Raw genomic sequence first — 20,321 nt, 5'->3', positions numbered from 1 at the left:
TTACGAGATAAATAATAAAAATTCTGTAACACGATCCAACGTTCATGTTTTAAAGTCATTTTCCCATGATCCTGTAGATAAGTGGCGGTGAAGCTGGGTGTAAGAAGTAAGTAATTTAGTTCTCATGCAAAACTTTTTCAAGAATGGCGTGGAAATACTGTACAGTGTTGTTTTTATCATTGGTCCTATTGACGAGTGGGTATCCGCAAAACCGAAATGACATTTCTCTGCCACTTCTAGACAGTATGAATGCAGTACTTTCAGCGACAATAGACATGACACTACATTGACAAAGTGGTACAAGACCAGGTCATGGCTTCGTTGAATGATAGTATTTCTCTAATGCTAGAGAGGATGGAGGATTTGAAGACCGAAATCAAGATGCCACCTAAAGGTTTGTGGATTATAGAGCCCCATAATTCTGCATTCAGTTGACCAACCATGCGGTATCTTCGCATGCATGGTATTATATATGTCATGATATCAACTTTATAGCTAAATATTTTCTGTGATTAAAAACGGAGCCATCGTGTTTAAATTTTTGTTTTGTTTTGTTTTTGTTTTTGTTTTTGTTTTTGTTTTTGTTTTTGTTTTTGTTTATTTTTTTGTTTTGTTTCTTGGAGTTTTTATCGTAACTTAAAAAAATAAGGCAGCGACATTTGATGAAGCAAACATAGATATGTAGAAATTGCCATAATGATCTGAGGAATTGAAGTTTCAAAAGGTGGAGGGGAATATTTTCCTCTGCGACAATGTTGGCATGTGTACTAGTCTTCCCTGCGTCCATTGCATTAACCCATAGAACTGTCGGGTGAATTCGTTGTTACCAATGCGGTACTATCGCAAACATGCTTGATAACAAATTTTGGAGAATATACATATTAAGATTTCAATGGAATAAAAGATCGATCACAAGGAACACAGTGATAGAATCTTTTCAGAAATGCTTCACACAATTCCTTAGTTTAAAAACATTATTAATGTGATTTAGCTAGCGCTTGCCATTTTCGCCATTAACGAATGATTTTCGAAAGGGGCGAATTTTTCTCGTGCACGATTCGCCACTTGACATTTCGGTCCCCCCCCCCCCCAAAAAAAAAAAAATATCTGTAAAAAAGCCTCTGATGTTCCCAGGACCCCGTGATTGACAACTTTCCCAAGCCAGTTAGGGTTTTACAATTAACAATCATGACCAATGTTTTGATTGCATCACCTTTGATCACACCTTGCTTGATCACCTGGTTGAGGCTAATTATCCCGACAAACAAATTAATTAACGGTAATGATTTGTTTGTTGAGCACTGTGACAGGTTCTCAAAGTACTCAAAGTGTCATCGTATGTATTTAAAATGAAAAGATGTTTGGATTTTTCAATCACAGTTCGAATCGCAACTATGTCCGCCATTACGAACTATTTTAGTTCGTCGTCACAGGACAACGTACCTAAAGGTCAAAAGTCAACTACTACAAAGAGTCGCAGTGATCGACTATTAAAGTCAAAATTTAAACCAGAGTGGTCAAAGATATTTCCATGCATATACTACAAAGATGGGGTGATGTACTGCCGTGACTGCCAAGATGCTGGACTTACTAATACATTTTCTATCAGAAACAACGCATTCCTAAAAGATAATATACAGAAGTACATCAACACTGCTGATCATAAACGGGCAGTCCAGTCCAAATCCATGAAGCCAGAATTTGAGCAAGGAGTGACTTCAGCCAATAAAACACACGAGTCAGATGTTACTAGCGCACTCAAAAACAACAACTTACCCAACTCAATGTACACCCAAGTGAATGACCTTCTGATACATCATGTACGTGGTAGTTTATATGAAGTTATATTATTTATTAATAAAATAAAAAGATATATAAAGTAAACGTACATGAGACAAAAAACACGAAAAAATGTGTAATTGAAAGAAAGAAATTTTAATTTGATACACATATATAGTATATAGTATGAAGTAAATGTTCATGAAACAATGTATCTAAAAATTATCTAGCGATATCTGATTCAAGACAGAAAAGACAAAATCATTTAAATTTCAATTTATAAACGATGAAAACAGGAAAACAACTTAGTGTAAAGTAAATGTATATGAGACACTTACGGGAAATTTTTTTTGTTTTTGTTGTTTTTCAAAACACAATATCTTATGTTTTGTTTTCTTTTGCAGAATGTGGAAAGTGTCACCAACATTCAGAAGGCAAAGAATGCCAAATACGCAAGTCCAGATGCCAAGAAGCTTTAGTTGGTGTAGATGAAATAAAATCTGATTTGAAAAACTCTACGTTCTTTAGTGTAATGTTAGACGAGTCTACGGACCGTTCTACAGAAAAGACTCTTATGATTTATGTTAGATATTTGAAAAATGGACAAAGTGTAACAAGATTTTTATCTGTCACTGAACTGTCTTCTGGTACTGCTGATTCTATTTTTGAATGTGTTAAGTCTGTATTCAAATTGTATAATCTTCCTTTTCAGAAATGTATGTCTAATGCTACTGATGGTGCAAATGTCATGACAGGTATCAGATCAGGTGTGTCTACACGTTTCACCGAAGTAAACCCATACATTATAAAATCACATTGTATAGCCCACAGGCTAGCACTAGCAGCATCACAAGCAGCACACTCAGTTCCATACCTTAAAAAATACCAGGGTACACTGAATGAAATATACAAGTACTACCATTATTCATGCAAACACATGGCAGAGTTGAAATCAATGGCAGTAATTTTTGACAAGGCAGAGAAGAAGTTTCAGGAGGTCTTTGGTACAAGGTGGTTGTCCTTTGAAGGCAGTGATGGGGCTCTGTTGTCAAACTTTGACATTCTAGTTGGTTGTTTGTTGTCTGATGAGCAAGGTGGTAATATTATAGCTTGTGATCTTGTTAAGTTCATTTCTACTTTTGAGTTCCTGGCAGTTTCACACTTTATGGCTGATGTCATGTGTTTAGTTTGTAGGGTTAGTAGAGTGTTTCAGAAGGAAGATCTTACTTTCACTGTTGTTAAGGAGGCTTTGGATCATGGTTGTTCTGCTATATCTGACAGGTCCTAGGTTGAAGTCATTCTTGTCTCCGGTTTCTACTGATGTTGAGAAAAGGGTCATTTCATGTTCAATGGTAACTTGATCAAGTACAGTGCAGCTCAGAAGTCCAACTTTGACAATCTTAAGGTGAGGTTTATTAATTTAATGTCTGAAAATGGTTCATCTTTGGAGAATTTTAAAATGTAAATTTCATTACGAACTCTTCTCAAATTTAATTGTTTTTATTGTGAAATGGTGAATCATAATTAAAGAAGAGTTTAACTTATATTTTATGTGCAACAGTAACTCTAAGCAGTATATCGAATTCCGAAATTGACATCACTCAACGACGAGAAATTTTGGAGAGAACGTCGATCTAGAGCATACAGATGTAAACCAACGGTTAATGACGGAGATCTAGAGCGTACAGATGTAAAGCAACGGTTAATAACGGAGTGTCGGTAAACTTAGATTATTAATTACAACATTTTTTTTATCATTATCGTGCAGTTTTATCTGTATCATTATTAGTTAGTTTTATGGATATCGGGTGCATAATTTGTTTTCTTTGATAGTGCTGGTCGAGTGTTAAATATGGGTAATACTATTTTAGAGCATATACCACAATTGAAATCTACACCAACTTATATAAATAGATAGACACAAAAATAAATGTGATTTTACATCTTCTCCTCACATATGCATTAGGTCAAATACTTCTACGAGTCTTCGTTTAGCAAATATCGGAAAAATGAGAAACAGGCTTATCAAAAACCCACCGTCTGACAATACATAATTTTACTCAAGGATGCTTTCTCTATTTGAAAAGATAATCTGCTCTCTGCATCACTGCATATGTCCAGAATTTTTTCAATAGAACGTTAAAAAAATGAAGTTTTCGATAGAGTTATCTGCCCCTTAAATGTTCATTTTCAGTGCATTTCCATGAAATTATAACTCAATTTACCAAAAGATATGGAAAATCTCGCCTTTTTCCCCTTGATTCTGATAGTACGAATAGTCAAATTAAATTTGCAAATATCCATCAAGTCTAAACTGGCCAACGACTGTACTGCTTATTCATTAGAAGTATTTGTGACGTAGATATTTTAAGACTGCTTATATGGGGAAAAGTTCGGGAAAATTTTTCCGCCTTTTTTTAATAGTGCATTTCATCTAAATTTGACCTATCACTATATGAAAAATGCAAACTTTACAAACACTTTGACGATTTTTTTCTGGAAGTCATGAGGTAAAATTTGTTTGACAATGCAATAGAATATCTGCCGGGTTTTTTTTCTTCATGTGCCAAATATTATACATATTTTGCCTGCTTCTTAGGCAGAGTAGTACATGCCTGAATGCGATAAGCAACCTAACTTAAGGGTATACGAATATCATGTTAATGTAGCTGAAATATCCAAGTATTGCGAGAAAGACAATGATATCCCCTTGAAAACAAAGGTTGGGGTTACATAGGAGTCACCCTGTTTTTTTGCACGTCCGGCCACCCGTCCGCTCATCTGTACACATATATTGTACGCAACTCCTCATAAATCGCTACAAGGATTTTGATAAGACTTTTTTAAGGTTGGGCATCGTGCGATGCATGAAAATAGAGATAATCAAACTTATTAGTTGTTCGTGTCCAAACAATATTGATTGTCCGGCGTCTCAAAATGGGAGATAATCCAGCTAAGGTTTTTAAAACGTTTTTAAAGTAGGTATTATCTTTGTATGCTTGCTCAATGTACTGTCGCCAAAAGTTTGTGCGTGTCATTTCTACTGTTGACTATTGTTCACTTTTATTATACTTTTGGCAGATGATGCAATTTGCAAATATTTATTTACATTTCAATAAAAATAACGGTTCGTAATGATAATATAAATGAACGAATGATTAGAGTGCAACTTGTATATATAAAATATTGTTATCAGAATAAAAGCACATTTAACAACCAGCCAATAGGACATGCGGTGCACTCATATATAGTGGTCGAATAAGGTGAAAAAAAAAACAGACTTAAACTTAGAATTTAGAGTTAGAGTAATTTTACACGTGTTTAGGGTAGAGTAATCAAGGGAACAAAGGTTCTAACAGTAAATCGAAACACTGTTATCCAGGGACAAAGACCAGACATAGAAAACAGACACACACACAACAAAGAACATAAAATAACAAAATAATACATACAAAGTAACAAAAGGATATGAGCAACTCGGACTCCACTACATATTTATCTCCTTGTCAAATAAGACATATATTATGTAATGATATTTATGTTATGTAGGAGAGAAGGCGTTTTTAAGTCGTATATTACTTGTGCCCGATCCCATTTTCGCTGACGCCTTGACAGTAAAATATGTTTATTTAGATTAAATTATATAGAAGCAATAGTCGCAAGCTATAATTCAAGTGAGTGTGTTTGGTAAAGTTTTAGAGATTAAGTGTAAGTTTTTGTAAGAATAAGGCAAAATGGGAAAATTCTGAGACATGCATGTAAAAAAAAAACACACTGATCTGACAATATAATTTCACTCAAGGATGCTTTCTCAATTTTGAAAAGACCATCATTTGATCTCTACACCACATGATTTTCTCAGAAATTTTTCAATAGAATGTTCAAAATGAGGTTTTTGACAGAGTTAATTGCCCTTGAAATATTTATTTTCAGTGCATTACAATGGAATTCTGATGGTACAAGTAGTCAAATTAAACTTTCAAAATGGAGGGTTTCTTCCATATCATGTTTCACCCACTGCCTGATTCCCACAGTGACTGACACTTAAATCTTCCTTTTTACATAGTTAATGTCAGTAACAACAATTTTATAAAGAAGCCAGGATAACGAAAATGGAGAAATTGGCTTATAAAATGTTATATAGTATACTGATTAAATTGGAGTGTGAGAGTCCGTTGTTGGTCTTATAATATTTACAGAGTCTGAGAAATATTTGGAATGCATGTAATATGTATAATACAGCTGGCTACTTTCCTGTGTAGTTAGTGGATAAATATCCATTCTGTTATTAAAATAAAGTCAAGTGAATGGGTTCACGATTAAAATAAAGTCTTAACCGCCTTCTTCACGATCATTGTAGGTATTATTCTGTCGATTTTTGGGCATTTTATCAAAATGAAATAAAAAATGATATAAGATACAGCACCTAAAATGTTAATCCCCGTGAACAGTTAGAGATAGATAGAAAAATCTTATACTGCCTGAACATTTGAGAACAAAATAATTACAGTAAAATGTGTCCACTGGCATATTACACTTCATATCCTTTGGAAATGGTGATCATATTGACAAACACCCTTGCGTTGATGTTATTGTTTAGAAGGTAACAAAAAATGAACCGAGAAAAACCTGATTAATCGTTCACAATACTTGACATCATCCACATCCACGATCACGCTGTAATACAAGACATATTATTGATCTGTTCACGAACATTTATCTCGCTTGACAGTGTGATGTGGTGATCATTGTCATATTTGAGCCTAAACTGTCCATTATAGTTCCAATATAATACTACTTGCGACAATGTCCCCAATATTCATGCAATTGGCCTACAGTTTTGCTGTTTTGTATTTCAGACAATGAAAAGTGTGCATTTTTCGCCGGACTAAAATCTGACAAAAATGACCTTCCTTCAAATACAGTTATTGTCTTTGATTATGTAAAACTAAACGTCGGAGGATGCTACAGTGGCTCAAGTGGGAAGTTTACGGCCATCGAGGACGGACTCTATGTTTTTTCATGGACCACACTATCAAATAATGGTGAGGACTTTACTTCTGTTATTGTCAAGGATGGTGTCTCTATAGCGGAAAATGTAGTGGACAGCGATTCAGTCAGTGATGCCATGACAGGGTCTTCTACGGTTATCGTTGAAATGAAAAAAGGAGAAAAAGTATGGCTTAAAGTAAACAGTAGCGAAGGCGATAACATAAAATCTCAGTGGGGACAGGCGTCAAGTTCAGTCTATTCAGGATATAAGATATGAGATGAAGAAATTACGATATCCAGATAACATGGCAATTGAACACGAGAATAAATAAAAAAAACTACAGTCTTACATAATGAAAGGAATACAAACTATGTTCTCAATTTATTTCTCAGTCATTGAATGCTTTGCTTTAGATAAGAGTTGGGTATATGCGGCCGTTTGGAGTCAAAGAGAGAAGTTAAAAGACAGGGTTTTGAGCCCCCCCCCCCACCACTATCATATCTCAAACCCAACTAGTATATATACTAGTCGGGCTACATATTTGGTAGTGGTGGCAAATCCCTGTGGATTAACTTACGAGAACGTAGCACACTGCTTGCAATTGATAAGTGTGGGCCAAGAAATGTTCAAGCGCCGAGCACTGGATCAAAACGGGGAAATTAGAATAAAGTGGTGACTTCACATTAAAAAAAAAAACAATTTTTTTTAACAAATTTGCAACTTAGTATACAAAATACATCAATAAGGAGGACTATATGATTGTGAAGTACATCGGCCAACTTTCCCAATATTTTGTTCTTAGGAAAATATATGTACATGTAAACATTTTCAAAACACTTTGCTCGTAGAAAAATGAACTTAATGATTGAAGGAAAAAATCATCAATTATGAAGTAGTTCAATGAAATTAAAATGAATCGATCGCAGTCATACATTAAAATATTCATTTTAACAACTCATTCCTGAGATCGAAACAATCCTTTACTAAGTGTGGGCCAAGAAATGTTCAAGCGCCGAGCGCTGAATCAGCACGGAAAAATTAAAATAAAGTAGTGATTTCACATTACAAAAACAATTTTTTTTTTATCAAATTTGCAACTTAAAATACATCAATAAGAAGGATATATGATTGTGAACTACTTCGGCCAATTTTCCCAGTATTTTGTTCATAGGAAAATATATGTACATATAAACATTTTCAAAACACTTTGCTGATAGGAAAATGAGCTTCGAATAAAATGACAGATCACCATTCATAAAACAGTTCAATGAGATTAAAATGAATCGAACGGAGACATACATTAAAATAATCATTTTAACAACTCATTCCTGAGATCGAAGCCACCACATTTTTGCTATACAATCACAGAAATGACCGACATCACTACTAAAAAGGTAGCCGATGCCCCAATCAGGAACTGCATCTTGGTTCCTGGCAACAGATCTGCAAAAAGGGGGTTTAAATTGCTCTCACCATTCCCTTGGGATAAAACTCGTCATACGCTGGACAATCGCTAAAGACGTGTTCAAGTTCCTCGCTCATCCCGGCATTCTGTATAAATACATTTTCAAAGGAATTGTTTTCGTTCTTGATAAAAGCTTTAGTGTAGTGCTAAGCTCGGAAGTCGTTATCATTCAAGTATTATTGTCTACCTGTTCGCATCTAACTGGCTATAAGATATGAGATGAAGAAATTATCATATCCAGATAGCATGGCAATTGAACACAACAATAAAAAAAAAAAACTGCAGTCTTACATATTAAAAGGGATACAAACTATGTTCTCAGTTCATTTCTCGGTCATTTAATGCGTTGCTTTAGATAATAGTTGAGTATATACGGTCATTTGGAGTCAACGAGAGAAGTTAAACCACATGATGAGGTAGCACAAAGATCTGGCTCAGCCTGTCGGACTAGCACTTAACAGGGTCTGTTCGATTGCTCTGGTCCTGATGTGCGTAACATATCTACAAAAGAAGATTAAACCATAATCAATCAATCTACCAATCAGGCCTGTTTTGAGTTGAGTTTTATTGATAGCTATTATGTACTTCGTACGTTGTGGTGTTTGCATTTGTCGGAGGCAGAGGGAAATTGTGGTTCAGTTTAGCTGGTTCAACCCGTCGCATCTCTTGCGCCTGTCCCAAGTCACCTCTAGCCTTTGTTAATCTTGTGTGATTTGAAGTGGTTTTTTTTTCTATGGTATAGTGCGATGCCCACATGCTGAACAAGTATATTTATCGTTTCATGGGTCAGTGGAAGGTAGACTCCGTGTGTGGGAGTGTTCTTACTGTTCATTGAAAGCCTATATTTATTATTTTACTGTTTTGTATGGTTGTTGTCGCTTTGACTAATTCCCTGTTTCCATTTTTATCTATATTTAACTCTTAACCATGATGTAGACCAATTACATGTAGAAGACACGACCCATCGACTGGCCAATCGTTCACGTCCTGAAATGCATAAAATATCTGCCATAATCAACCCATCTAACAACCAATCTAACATACAGCTGATTTTTATGACATTTGTATTTCGCTGACCATATTGGATACGTATACCAATTTCTGTCAATCAGACGGCCGTAGAATTTTTGAAACCAACAATTCGCCTGCTATATTCCCTGGAATTTCTAAGATATTAATAAATAGAGTCGTCATGAGCGCAGCATAATACAGCTGCAGCTTGCTTTTTAACACTAAAACATAGTGATCTACAGCTAAGTATGGACACAAAAACTGATTTGGTTACATTAATGCACATTGTTGTGTAATTCAATAAACATTTCATGGAACACCATGTAACCAATTATATAAAAAACTGTTAACGATAGAGTAAATTTCCAAGCATACTACCTAAAGAAATTGTTAAGAAGAACAATTCACAATAGAATCATTAAAATCAGATTAGAAAAAAAATACAATTTTTCTCGAGGAATCTAGTAAAAAAATTGACCAGAAATAAAGGTGTGGTCTCACTTTTTCCCCTTGACACTGAAATTGCTTAATGCTGTTAAATGCAGTGTATTTTAAATATGCTAAAACTGAATTTTATACGAAACAAATGAAAAAAAAAATAGTCAAAATTGAATGAGGAATAAACTTTCTACATCAATTTTAAATGAACACCTATTTTACCCCCTTTGGCTCATTTTGCAGTACGGTAGGGGCCAGTGACCCCATTTTATATAGCAAGCTTCCCCTCACGGCAAGTAACAATGTATCAAAAAAAAATTCCATCTATTGCTGCTCGGACGTTAAACCCCAACAAACAAACAAACATCAAAATTTCATAATTTCCAGTTCACTGCAAATAAATTCATTGCACTGGAAAATAACAACACCGACGACGACGACAACGTCATAACATAATACGACATCAGTTTAAGTTGCATTGAAATTCACACGAATAAAGATTATTATATTCAACAATGTTATAAATCTCTTGAAAAGGAAATCAAGAGAACCAGGATTCGAACGGTGATCATAAAAGAAAATAATCCAAAGATAACGACTACACAAGGGAAATAGACACACTCAACACAGACCATGAACTAATCAAAATAACACGTACAAAGAAACAAACGTAAATAAGCAACATGGACTCTATCAAAAGAAATGAGCACGGACCAAGTTCCCAGGTGGAGTAAGCGTCCACTTTTCCAGAACAACCGTCGAGAAAATATGTAGGCATAAAAAAACAACAACGGTCACGAGTAGTCAACAAATAACTAGTTCCAACTGGTTATGTATCTAAAGCCAGGTAACTTCAATTTTCTCTTCTTTATTTTTTTTTTAAATACTTTGTCTTTATATTATACTTTTATGCAGTATTCCTGATACTTTCTATCCTATTACACAAGTCGCTTAAATTGGTACATTGCTATACTTTCACTTACCTAATCTGGGTAGCAATAAAACATTATGAAAAATATTCCTTTTGATAGAAACTCTGAGATATCACCCAAAGTTTGCACTATTAGAGGAAAATTTAATTTGTAGACACTGACAGCACTCCAAAGAAAAGATATCCTATCCTGAAAATATCGTTTTTATGTAAATTTGATTTGTTTCATATATTGATGTGTATTTTACTACATACTACAGTCACGAATTTTGTTCAAATGACATCTCTCTCCAACCCAAGAGATACATTGCATATCGAAAGCTGCGTAGTTCAGTATCTAAATATAAATATATTATGTATTAGTTGTATCCCCAAGATGGATGCCAAGTTCAAAAACAACTTGAAGATCCAAGTCATATCTGACCATATTGTCAGTACATAGAGTTTTCAGCACAGGAGCAATTCTCGCCAATCTACTCACCAAAATTTTATTCATCTATGAAAATCGCTGTATGATAGCTCATTTTAGAGCAAAATATCAGCTATCTGTTAGATCTGTGATATTTTAGGCGTGAACTTGTTTCCACAGGAGAAGACGAAAAATTGGTTGGCGATAACTATTCCTTGACCAGTATGCATATACTACTGGACAACGGCTTAGTTCAAGAGGTAAAAAAAAAAACTCCACAGTAGGATGTGCACATCTTCAATGTGTTTATAATCCCCGAGCCGACTGTGAATAATATTGGTGCGTATTTTTGAGTTACATGTTACACTAAGTAGTCCACTGAAAGGACTGACAAACAAAGGACGTTATACATGCAGAATGTGTTAATCAAATTTCTCCATTATATGAGGTGCACATCTTCAATATGTATTTAAACATCGTGAGAAGTTTGAATTACATTGGTTTAGTGCTTTCCGGGTTACAGATTGCATAAAAAGTTGACCCTAAGAGTGACGTACGGAAAGAGTCGAGCGGCAACTAGACCGGCTTTCACCGTAGGTGCATGGAAACTCTGTTTTATACATACTGGTGCCATTTGGTTGGACTGGAAGATAATGCTCCGTATAAGTCGTCTGTGATACTGTAAACATGAAATTGCACGAGTTGTCGTAGTAAATATACTCACCGGTACTGGAAGTTGACATCGGACAACACAAAAATTGCACACAACGTATGTCCAACTATATAAAGCCACAAATCAAACATCAAAATGATTGTGACGAAAATTTTCTCTATCATTTCATATAATGACAAATGGCTAAGTTGATATCTTTGTGCATCACACACAATGACATACGTTACCGGTACCACTCAATGTGGTGGTATAATATGACTTGACTTTTTTATCTGTTGACTTAAGTGATAGTATACATGAAGTATAAATGAGTTATTTTTTTTGTCCCTGTTGATTGCTACTGCTTTTATAAAAGTTGTTTTAAATTTTCACAACTATCTTAAATCATTATCCCAGATTGCGGAATATATTCAACTCTGTAATTTTTCAGATAAAGTTCCAGTTCCTGCAGTACATACACTTTTTACTTTATAACTTTAACTTTTCATAAAAGAAAACCATAAATCTGTGAAATCCTCTTTTAGCGTCTATGTACTGAATTCCTAAAATCCACTAGAATCCATACAAACAATGTTACATAGCTGGATCTGCAAAATATACCACCAAGCCTCTTTCAAAACTTTTAACTTCTATACTCACAGCTGTAAAAGAGGGTCTCCAGTCCTATCACGATACTTGTTATTCCCGTAGTGGTATTAATTCAATGTGGGTCCCAAAAAATTCGAAAGATCTTCTGGAAACCGTCAATTCAAGATTATTATCAGAATACAATAGCATTAAAACCTGTAATTTTTCAACTCTTTAATATTTCTATTCCTCATGCTTAGTTAAAATCACGACTCAGAAACATTATACATGGTTGTTCCTCCAAAAAAGACCATGCACCTAGATACAAATATGTAGTTCTTGGTAGATTCTGCATACATTTTAAAAGCTAAATCCGTATTGTTAACTTTCCTTTCATATGTGGCAACATCCCTTCAGCACCTGCGTTTGGAGTTTTCATATCACAACTTATTCATTATTCCAGAGCTTGCTGTAACTATGAAGACTTTTTGTATCACACTAGACTTCTTACAATTAGGAATCTGGAATAGGGTTATGTTGCAACAAGATTGATGTCATCACTACAGAAGTTTTATGATTGCATCTTGAACTCGTGGATTGTTACAGTGTATCAATCTGCACCATGAAAACTGATTTGTTCAATACGTCACAATTTTCCTTTCCTTTTTCGTCTACCTTGGACTTGATATTTTATGAGCAACTCAATGTACGTTTCTAGAAAAGCAGAGGACACTACTAGTGCACATGGTCTATGCTCACCGTTTTACTGGAGTCCCGAGTTGCTCATTTACATTTGTACATTTAACTTTGTACACATTACTTTGGTTATTTTATGTTTTTTTTTTGTTGTGTGTGTCTGTTTTCCATGTTTGGTCTTGGTCCCTGGATTACATTCTTTTGATTTCCACTAGGATCTTGGTCTCTGATTTCTCTTTCATAATTGGTGTAGTGTAATCATTGTGTTTATTTTTTTTGGGTGGGTTGGGTGGGGGGTATTAAAAGTACACAATTCCTCATCAATGATAAAGGTTAAGATTTGCACTTCCTAAACAGTATACAGTATATCTGAACAGATAATATTTCATACTATTGCTTAAAGTTTCCTGTTATCCATGCCATTCAATGCAGAGAATAAAAACAATCAATGGATAAAATTGCAAATGAAATTTAATTGAATTTTATGGTAATGTATTAAGATCACAATGTTTACACAAGTTTTTTCTCAACATGATTCACATTTCATTCTTATCACAAAGGCCCTGATAAATCTCAATACGGTCCAATCACATCTAATCCACTTAAACACTTTATGTCGCTATGTTAAACGTTTTATACTAGTTGGGTAGACAGTTACATTATGTCATACTAAATTTATTTAATAAAAGATATACTATCGTAGAAAGTTTAAAAAAAAGAAAGACACCCGTTTTCAATGATGTTACCGTGACAACCACATGAACATACACTCATCCATTAATACACTGTCAACTAACTGCAAACCTTACCCCCTCAATTCTCAAATTTAGCATAAAAACCATTCAACATAGTGCATCATCAATTTATTTACTAAAATAATCATACATCATTTTTCTATCAACCTGTTCTTATCCCAGCTATCTTACCTTCATATCAAATGGCAAGTTCACAGTAAAATTAAAGGAGAAAATAAAATCTCATTATAGAGTTTGAAAGAAAAATACTTTCACTTATTATACTTATATATGCATTTGAACTTTTAAGTTCAAATTCAGAATTTTCTTGATTCTGATTACTCCACTACTGTTACAGAGTTTATGTTAAAAACATAAAAGTGAACTATTCGTTAATATATTTGTTAATGCTTATGAAAATCAAATCTACTGAGACCAAAGCGCAAGAAGATTTTCAACAGCAACATAAAATATAAAATGTTTGTCATAATGAAAACAAGTTTTAAAATAAATAAAAGTAGCACTACTGTGCTATTGATAACAAGCATTTTACATACCCTGATCAAAAACAAAAAATCAAATCTAGGATAGCTTTAAATCTAACTGCTCACATTATCTTTAAAAAAACATTTTAAATTAAATTTCTATTAAACATAGCTCAGTTGTGAAATTCAAATGTACCATTCTGATTTTCTAAACAAGATATAAGTGATTATAAAACAATACTTAAATATCCATAAAACTGTCATAGACAAGACAAAAGAAATACTTCATCAAACAGTGTGTAAAAAGCTCAGTAGCACATAATTTTTATGTAATAAGTCTAAGAAAACAAAAAAGGAAATTTAATATGTTTATATACACATTATAATGTATTTAAAATATAACAAGTGTTATTCATTTACATATAATACATTTGTACATTTTACTTATAAAATAATTTGTTACGTATCTACATGATTAGTGGAAATTAACCATGTTGCAATTCAATGGCTAAGCTACATACTGGCCAATTTTAGATAATACTTTCAGATTACCTCCCTTTGCCCACGAACATGATTTTGATATGTTTTTTTTTCTATAACAATATCCATTCAATTTTACAATTTGTCATGAAAAGCGAACGATGATTAACATATACAGAAAATTTTCAGAAAAAAAAACAACAAAAAAAACCAACATTTTCCAAAAAATTGTATGCAACATCAATTACAAGATCAATGGAAGAAGGGAGAATGAAATGTATGTATATATGTTAACTAATGAACTCCAAAATCAGGTGGATTTATATACTAGGTGAATAATCATATAATGACAACGCAAATGTTAATGAAAATCAATGTATTGCTTAAAGGATTATTTTCAAGAGACATTAGTTCAATGATGATCTACACATATATAAAACAATAAATTGTACATATGGCTTCATACAACACTTGGACTATATCATATATAATATGACTTTTCAGCATTAAAGCGACACCTAAGAAATGCAAGGCAAACATATTTAACCAAGTTTTAGCACATACTTCATGAAATTGAAGCTGTCCAAAAATGCAATAAAATGAAAAAAATATCTGGAAACCTTTTTTATTGATCAAACTGAAGTTTTTTAACTACTTTTAAAAAGATTAATAACAATCCAATAAAAAGTACCTTATAGTAGGTAATTTTCATAGGGTGCAAATTCAGTCTGTCTAAAAATAACAAAATGAATTCCACAAAATATTAGCTCTGAGCTTCGGTATTTAGTGTACCACTTAGAATCTGCCAAATTTAGAATCGAACAATTATACACCTGTGAAAATTATCATCTATATGGTATGTCAAAATATACAAGTTAGAACTAAAACCAAATCATATCCAAAAGGAAATGAGATTGTTTTTGACATACCCCTACGCCACAAGCCACACCTTGCCTTCTGTGATGCTGCTATGAATAAACCACAATGAAAAGTGCATCACATAATGTAAATAATACTGGTTAATATATCTATTGATGAAAACACGAAATCATAAATGCATTATGTAACAAGCTTTTTGGAACCAATGCTATCTGTCAACTCCTTGTTTATCTAAATAATAGCCATGGTGAGACATTGCTCTTTCACCGGTGCAGCTCATGTGACCTCTTACAGTTACTGCCATGGAGATGAACTCTGGTTACCACGACGATGATTTGGGTCATCTGTGCACTTTATCACCAGGAGGTGGTGACAAGATATATATTATACATCCCTAGGTTTTTATTGGTTTATCATGTCATGATGATGATGACGGAGGCAAATTTGAAAGTTTGGCGAGCGTCTCTGGACTAGCAGAACTTTTAAGAATCTGGTTTTCATATTCTAATTGTTGATTTTTGTCCATTAATTCCTTGATCTGTTCCTTAAGTACTTCAACTTCCTCTCTTACTGCATACATCAAATGGCTCTTGACCAAATCCTGAAAGGTAAAGATAGTTGTTGTAAGAAATATTTATTTTGTGCTATATCAATCAAGTTTAATCCCCTTTACATACACACAAAATGTAAAAAAGGGACAAAATAATTAAACATAAGTAGACGACTTTACGAGGTCACCATGTCCCTTTATATCCTGTGACCCCCTTCAGAATCATACTGTTATACAGTGCTCCATTGACCTTTACTTATATATTGATCAGGAAATTAACTTCTCTTCATACTTAGTGCAGCTGCTATTGTGTGTGACATCAAAGCACTAATTAAATTACAAGACTACAGTAAAGATTCTATCATAATGAAGAATAAAGATGATTTTAAAGAGGAAAAAAGTCAATACAGTATTCAAGAAAAGCTGTGAAGCTGTAAGATGTAATATATTTCCAGCTAAAACTGGTAATATCCAGAATGAATAGATCTTCAGTATATAAGTATTTCTAATGCCCAGGACAGGACTAGTTCAATGCAAATTAATTATAGTCCACCAAGATTTATACCAAAACTAGTTAGTCAGTTGTAATATGTTGGTTTTGTTGTCATTCTTGTTGTGGTTAATTGATAATAAACTATCAATCTACTGGAGCCTATTACATACATGATAGAAGCAGATATTCCCAATGGAGAAATTGATCCAGAGAGTAATCATGAAAGAAACAATTTGCTATTGTTTTTGATATGGCCTGTGAGGTAAAAGCTACCATGGCAACACATTATTTAATTACAAAAATTGAATAAAAAGCGAAATAAAGCATCTACCAATCAATTGTTGAATACATGGCAAAGTTTGGGAAAAGGCTGTAAAATAGACCATCCCATGAAGCTGACAAGAGTTTCTTTTAACACTTTAAAATCTAAGAAATCAATAGTTATGTTTTTTTTAATGGTACTTCTCTTTTGTTTACAAGAACAGACTTCGTTAACATTTCAAATTTGCAACCAAGCAAACACATCAATAAAAGTTTTGGGTAAATAAGGCTACAAGATGTATCAAAAGCTAGCTCCTTGACGTCAACAACTTGCTTACAGCTGTGAATGAAATTATATCTTAAAACCTATTTTCTGTGTTTACAAATGCATGATATTGATGGGTGTTATTTTGTATGACAGAAACAAAAGCATGTTAATGCATTTCTCATGGTACAATGCACAACACAACAGCAACTGCACAGTTAATTAAAATCCTATGTGTCAATTATAGTGTGTTAAAGAAGAAAAGATCAACCATGACTGAACAATAGACATACATCAGCTTTCAAATTTACAAAATCATCATTCATTTTTTGTTCGAAGAAATAAGTCAATCTGTAGCTAAAAATATCCATTTATAAACCCTTTCATGCTATCAGTGGTTCCAATTGATTTTAAGAGTTGCAGGTCCTTGACTTTTTCTGAGTTGGTGCACTTATAGAGTCATAAGTCCTCAATTTAATGACACAGAAAAGTATTAAGGGTCCAAGACATAGGTAAATCAACTTTCTAAGGTCCTAAGGTAAAAAATGGAGAGTCCAAAACCTTGGACTACCTCTAATTTAAATACCTGGCTATTTTTTTTGGCAGACTCAGTTGGTACTTCTGTGAAGAAAATGCTACATTTAAAAAAAAAAAAACTTGAATAGAGTTCCACCAAATTTTCACAGGACCTTGCAAAAGTACCAAACCTGCACATAAAATCTGTGTGAAAGAGTATATTCAATTTCCCTTGGTTCATTCATTCAATTGTCTATACCATTTTTCCATGGAAGTTCAAAAAGCAGATTTTAATGACGGGAAAGTTAATCTTAGTGTGTTTCTGTGGTAATCTAATATCTTAAAAAAACCTAGATCTACATAATGTAACAACTTACCATGGCTTGCTCAATCTTGTTATCTATGGCTACTGTGCTTGAACCACTAAAAAAAAACAATGAACACTTATTACAGCATAAAAAAAAACAAGTCAGAAAAAAACAGAAACAAACTACTATCTATAAATTATTACACAGGAAAATACAATGATAAACAAATTTGCATATTCTGTAATTTAAAGCATACCAAACTTTAAACTCAGTACCCATCTAGTACTAACATCCAGAATTGTAACAAATCAAATCCACTTAAGAACTAGGGTATATAAATAATGCTTAAGTTCCATAATGATCTATAAACCAATAATTCGCTATAGATCTAGTCAATAAAAAAACTACAACTAAACATAAGGGATATAAATTAGCAGACAGCTGAAAGTGGTGCAACTACACTAAGGTAGTAATAATAGCAAGGTCTGCAGAAGATTACCAAGTCAATTTAAGGCAACATAACCAGTTTTAAGAAGAAATTGAAAAGCTTACTCTATGAGATCATAAATTTTTATCCAGTCAACTTCTTTAAGTGCTTTGGAAATATCAACATCAGGAAACACAAATATTTTCCCATGACTGTAGCTCTTCTGAGAATAAACTCCTATGTTGTTCTGACTATTACTAGAATAAACTCCCATGTTGCTGTACTGATTATTGCAAGTACAAAACATTCTTAAACCGATCTCAAAAAATATAAATTTTTAGAAAAAAAAAAGAAATTGAAAGAAATGCTCCACAAGCTCTGGTCACTTCAACTTCTAAAGCTCTTGTGCTGTTCACTCAGTAACTCACAGATTTAAATACACAAGGGTTGTTTATTGTAACCTGCTACTGAACTTAATCCACCTTGAACCTGTCCCACTTTCAGGACAAGCACAACCCCTATGCCTGCTTGTAAGGATGAAAACAAAATCTGCTGTGTTATTCCTTACTGGCCACAAAATGAACCAGTCAGCATTTCAGATGTGAAGGAGTTAAACTGACTGATAATGAAACTGAGAGAAATATACATGAAGAAATAGACACCTGTCCATCAACTGACCACAAATAGCAAAAGCCTCAAGGTTATTGAATGTCTGGTGGTCATAAACCCAATGGCATTTTTCTTATCTCCTGGCCTATTGTACAGTGTTAAGCCAGTCAGTAAATTAATACTTGAAAGTAACAGACACACAAATTTGAAATTAGTAATTCAATGTATTGATTTTCTTAATGGATTGTTTTATGATGATTAGAATACAAATTTTATCTGTATAACTTTTAGTTCCATTACACAGACTTTAAAAGGTACCAATTTCGTTCATGATTTTTTTTTAATAAAAATTCATTTTCAAAAATAATCACATATTAAGTAGCTGTCTTTGTAAGAATCATGCAAAATCTGAAAAATGTGATACACCCCAAAAAAGGCTACATATTTTTATTTTTGTAATTAAGTTGTTATATGGGTCTATGTTATGAAATGCATAATTATTCACTCAAATCTGCCTGCTCTTAGGAGATAATCAACATTCAATATCCAATAGAGTTATCTCCCTTACTTTTGAATTCTACAGGGCATTCTATACCATTTTTATCTCCTATGAGCACAGGTTATATGAAAAACCAAATGCTAATTTCTGTTTACTAAAGTATTTTAAACAAGATATCAAAAATAAAAATATGTAGGTTTTCCAACCATGTATCACATTTTGCATGATTCTTATGTGGAGTGCTACTTAAATATACATATAGATTGACAAGGAATCAGTATTCAGCAACCAGCAACATGTATTTAATTTTTTAATGATTTATATTTTTAAGACTTTATATCATTATAATTCACATAATTCATAATAAAATATATACATATTTAGATGGATGAATAAATTGTTGATGGTTTATTTATTATCACTGCTTACCTGACTACAATAATATTGCATGAATAGTGAGAAATATTGTCCTAAGTAGAATTTTATATTGCATGAACTTGCAAGTGCAATGTAAATTTTATTGGTTTTTGTAGATGATGATATCATGATTTCGAAACTGTATTTCATTTAATGGAGAAATTATATCTAGCTACCAAAATAGTTCTAATAAAGTACTGTGAAAGAACTTTAATTCGTGGATACCAACCTTCGTAGATCAAGTTTGTCGATTCTTGAATTCATGGTTTTAAAGTTTTCAGTAAACACATCAATGGGAATCTACTGATTGTTGGGAACCAAATTTTGTGGTTTTACCTACCCACAAAAACCATGAAAATTTGTACCTCAAGAACAATGGTACATTGCATAAGCCAAAACAAAAAAAAAAACAAAAAACAAAATAAACCGAAAAAAA

The 20,321-nt window shown here is 33.2% G+C and overlaps 2 protein-coding genes, 1 long non-coding RNA gene and 1 pseudogene across 7 annotated transcripts in view; 2 read left to right on the top strand and 2 right to left on the bottom strand.

The window, feature by feature from the left end:
• The first annotated feature begins 56 nt into the window (after positions 1–56).
• Positions 57–7,152, top strand: LOC148625510 (complement C1q-like protein 3). Its single transcript, XM_088569136.1, has 2 exons — positions 57–394; positions 6,639–7,152. Exons 1-2 carry the CDS (start codon positions 313–315, stop codon positions 7,046–7,048), a joined length of 492 nt encoding a protein of 163 aa, XP_088425262.1. The 5' UTR covers positions 57–312; the 3' UTR covers positions 7,049–7,152.
• LOC148625511 (zinc finger protein 862-like) lies at positions 1,395–6,533 on the top strand (annotated as a pseudogene).
• LOC148625509 (uncharacterized) lies at positions 7,141–12,178 on the bottom strand. Of its 2 annotated transcripts, XR_015919943.1 has the most exons (3): positions 10,670–12,178; positions 9,095–9,224; positions 7,141–8,738 (listed from the first exon to the last, which is right to left on the bottom strand). It is a non-coding gene; the product is annotated as an uncharacterized LOC148625509 (long non-coding RNA). The 2 variants fall into 2 exon arrangements; XR_015919942.1 differs by lacking the exon at positions 9,095–9,224.
• Positions 12,179–13,415: 1,237 nt separating this feature from the next.
• Positions 13,416–20,321, bottom strand: part of LOC148625508 (uncharacterized) — a 54,153-nt gene continuing 47,247 nt past the window's right edge. For all 4 annotated transcript variants that reach the window (XM_088569128.1, XM_088569130.1, XM_088569132.1 and 1 more), the window contains 2 exons: positions 18,003–18,048; positions 13,416–16,141 (listed from right to left, as the gene is read on the bottom strand). In XM_088569128.1, the coding sequence (XP_088425254.1) occupies positions 15,959–16,141; positions 18,003–18,048 (229 nt within the window). In that variant the 3' untranslated portion in view covers positions 13,416–15,958. The remainder of the gene's footprint in view (positions 16,142–18,002; positions 18,049–20,321) is intronic.

Source organism: Perna viridis, chromosome 2, assembly GCF_037379345.1.
Source record: "Perna viridis isolate PV_CMFRI_1.1 ecotype Kerala chromosome 2, ASM3737934v1, whole genome shotgun sequence".
NCBI classification, from domain to species: Eukaryota; Metazoa; Mollusca; class Bivalvia; order Mytilida; family Mytilidae; genus Perna; species Perna viridis.
This window is presented reverse-complemented; position numbering and strand designations above follow the sequence as displayed.

Coding starts and splice junctions, on each gene's coding strand:
- LOC148625510 (XM_088569136.1), top strand. CDS start 313: ATGGCTTCGTTGAATGATAGTATTTCTCTAATGCTAGAGAGGATGGAG. Junction 395..6,638: donor AATCAAGATGCCACCTAAAG/GTTTGTGGATTA, acceptor TTTGTATTTCAG/ACAATGAAAAGTGTGCATTT.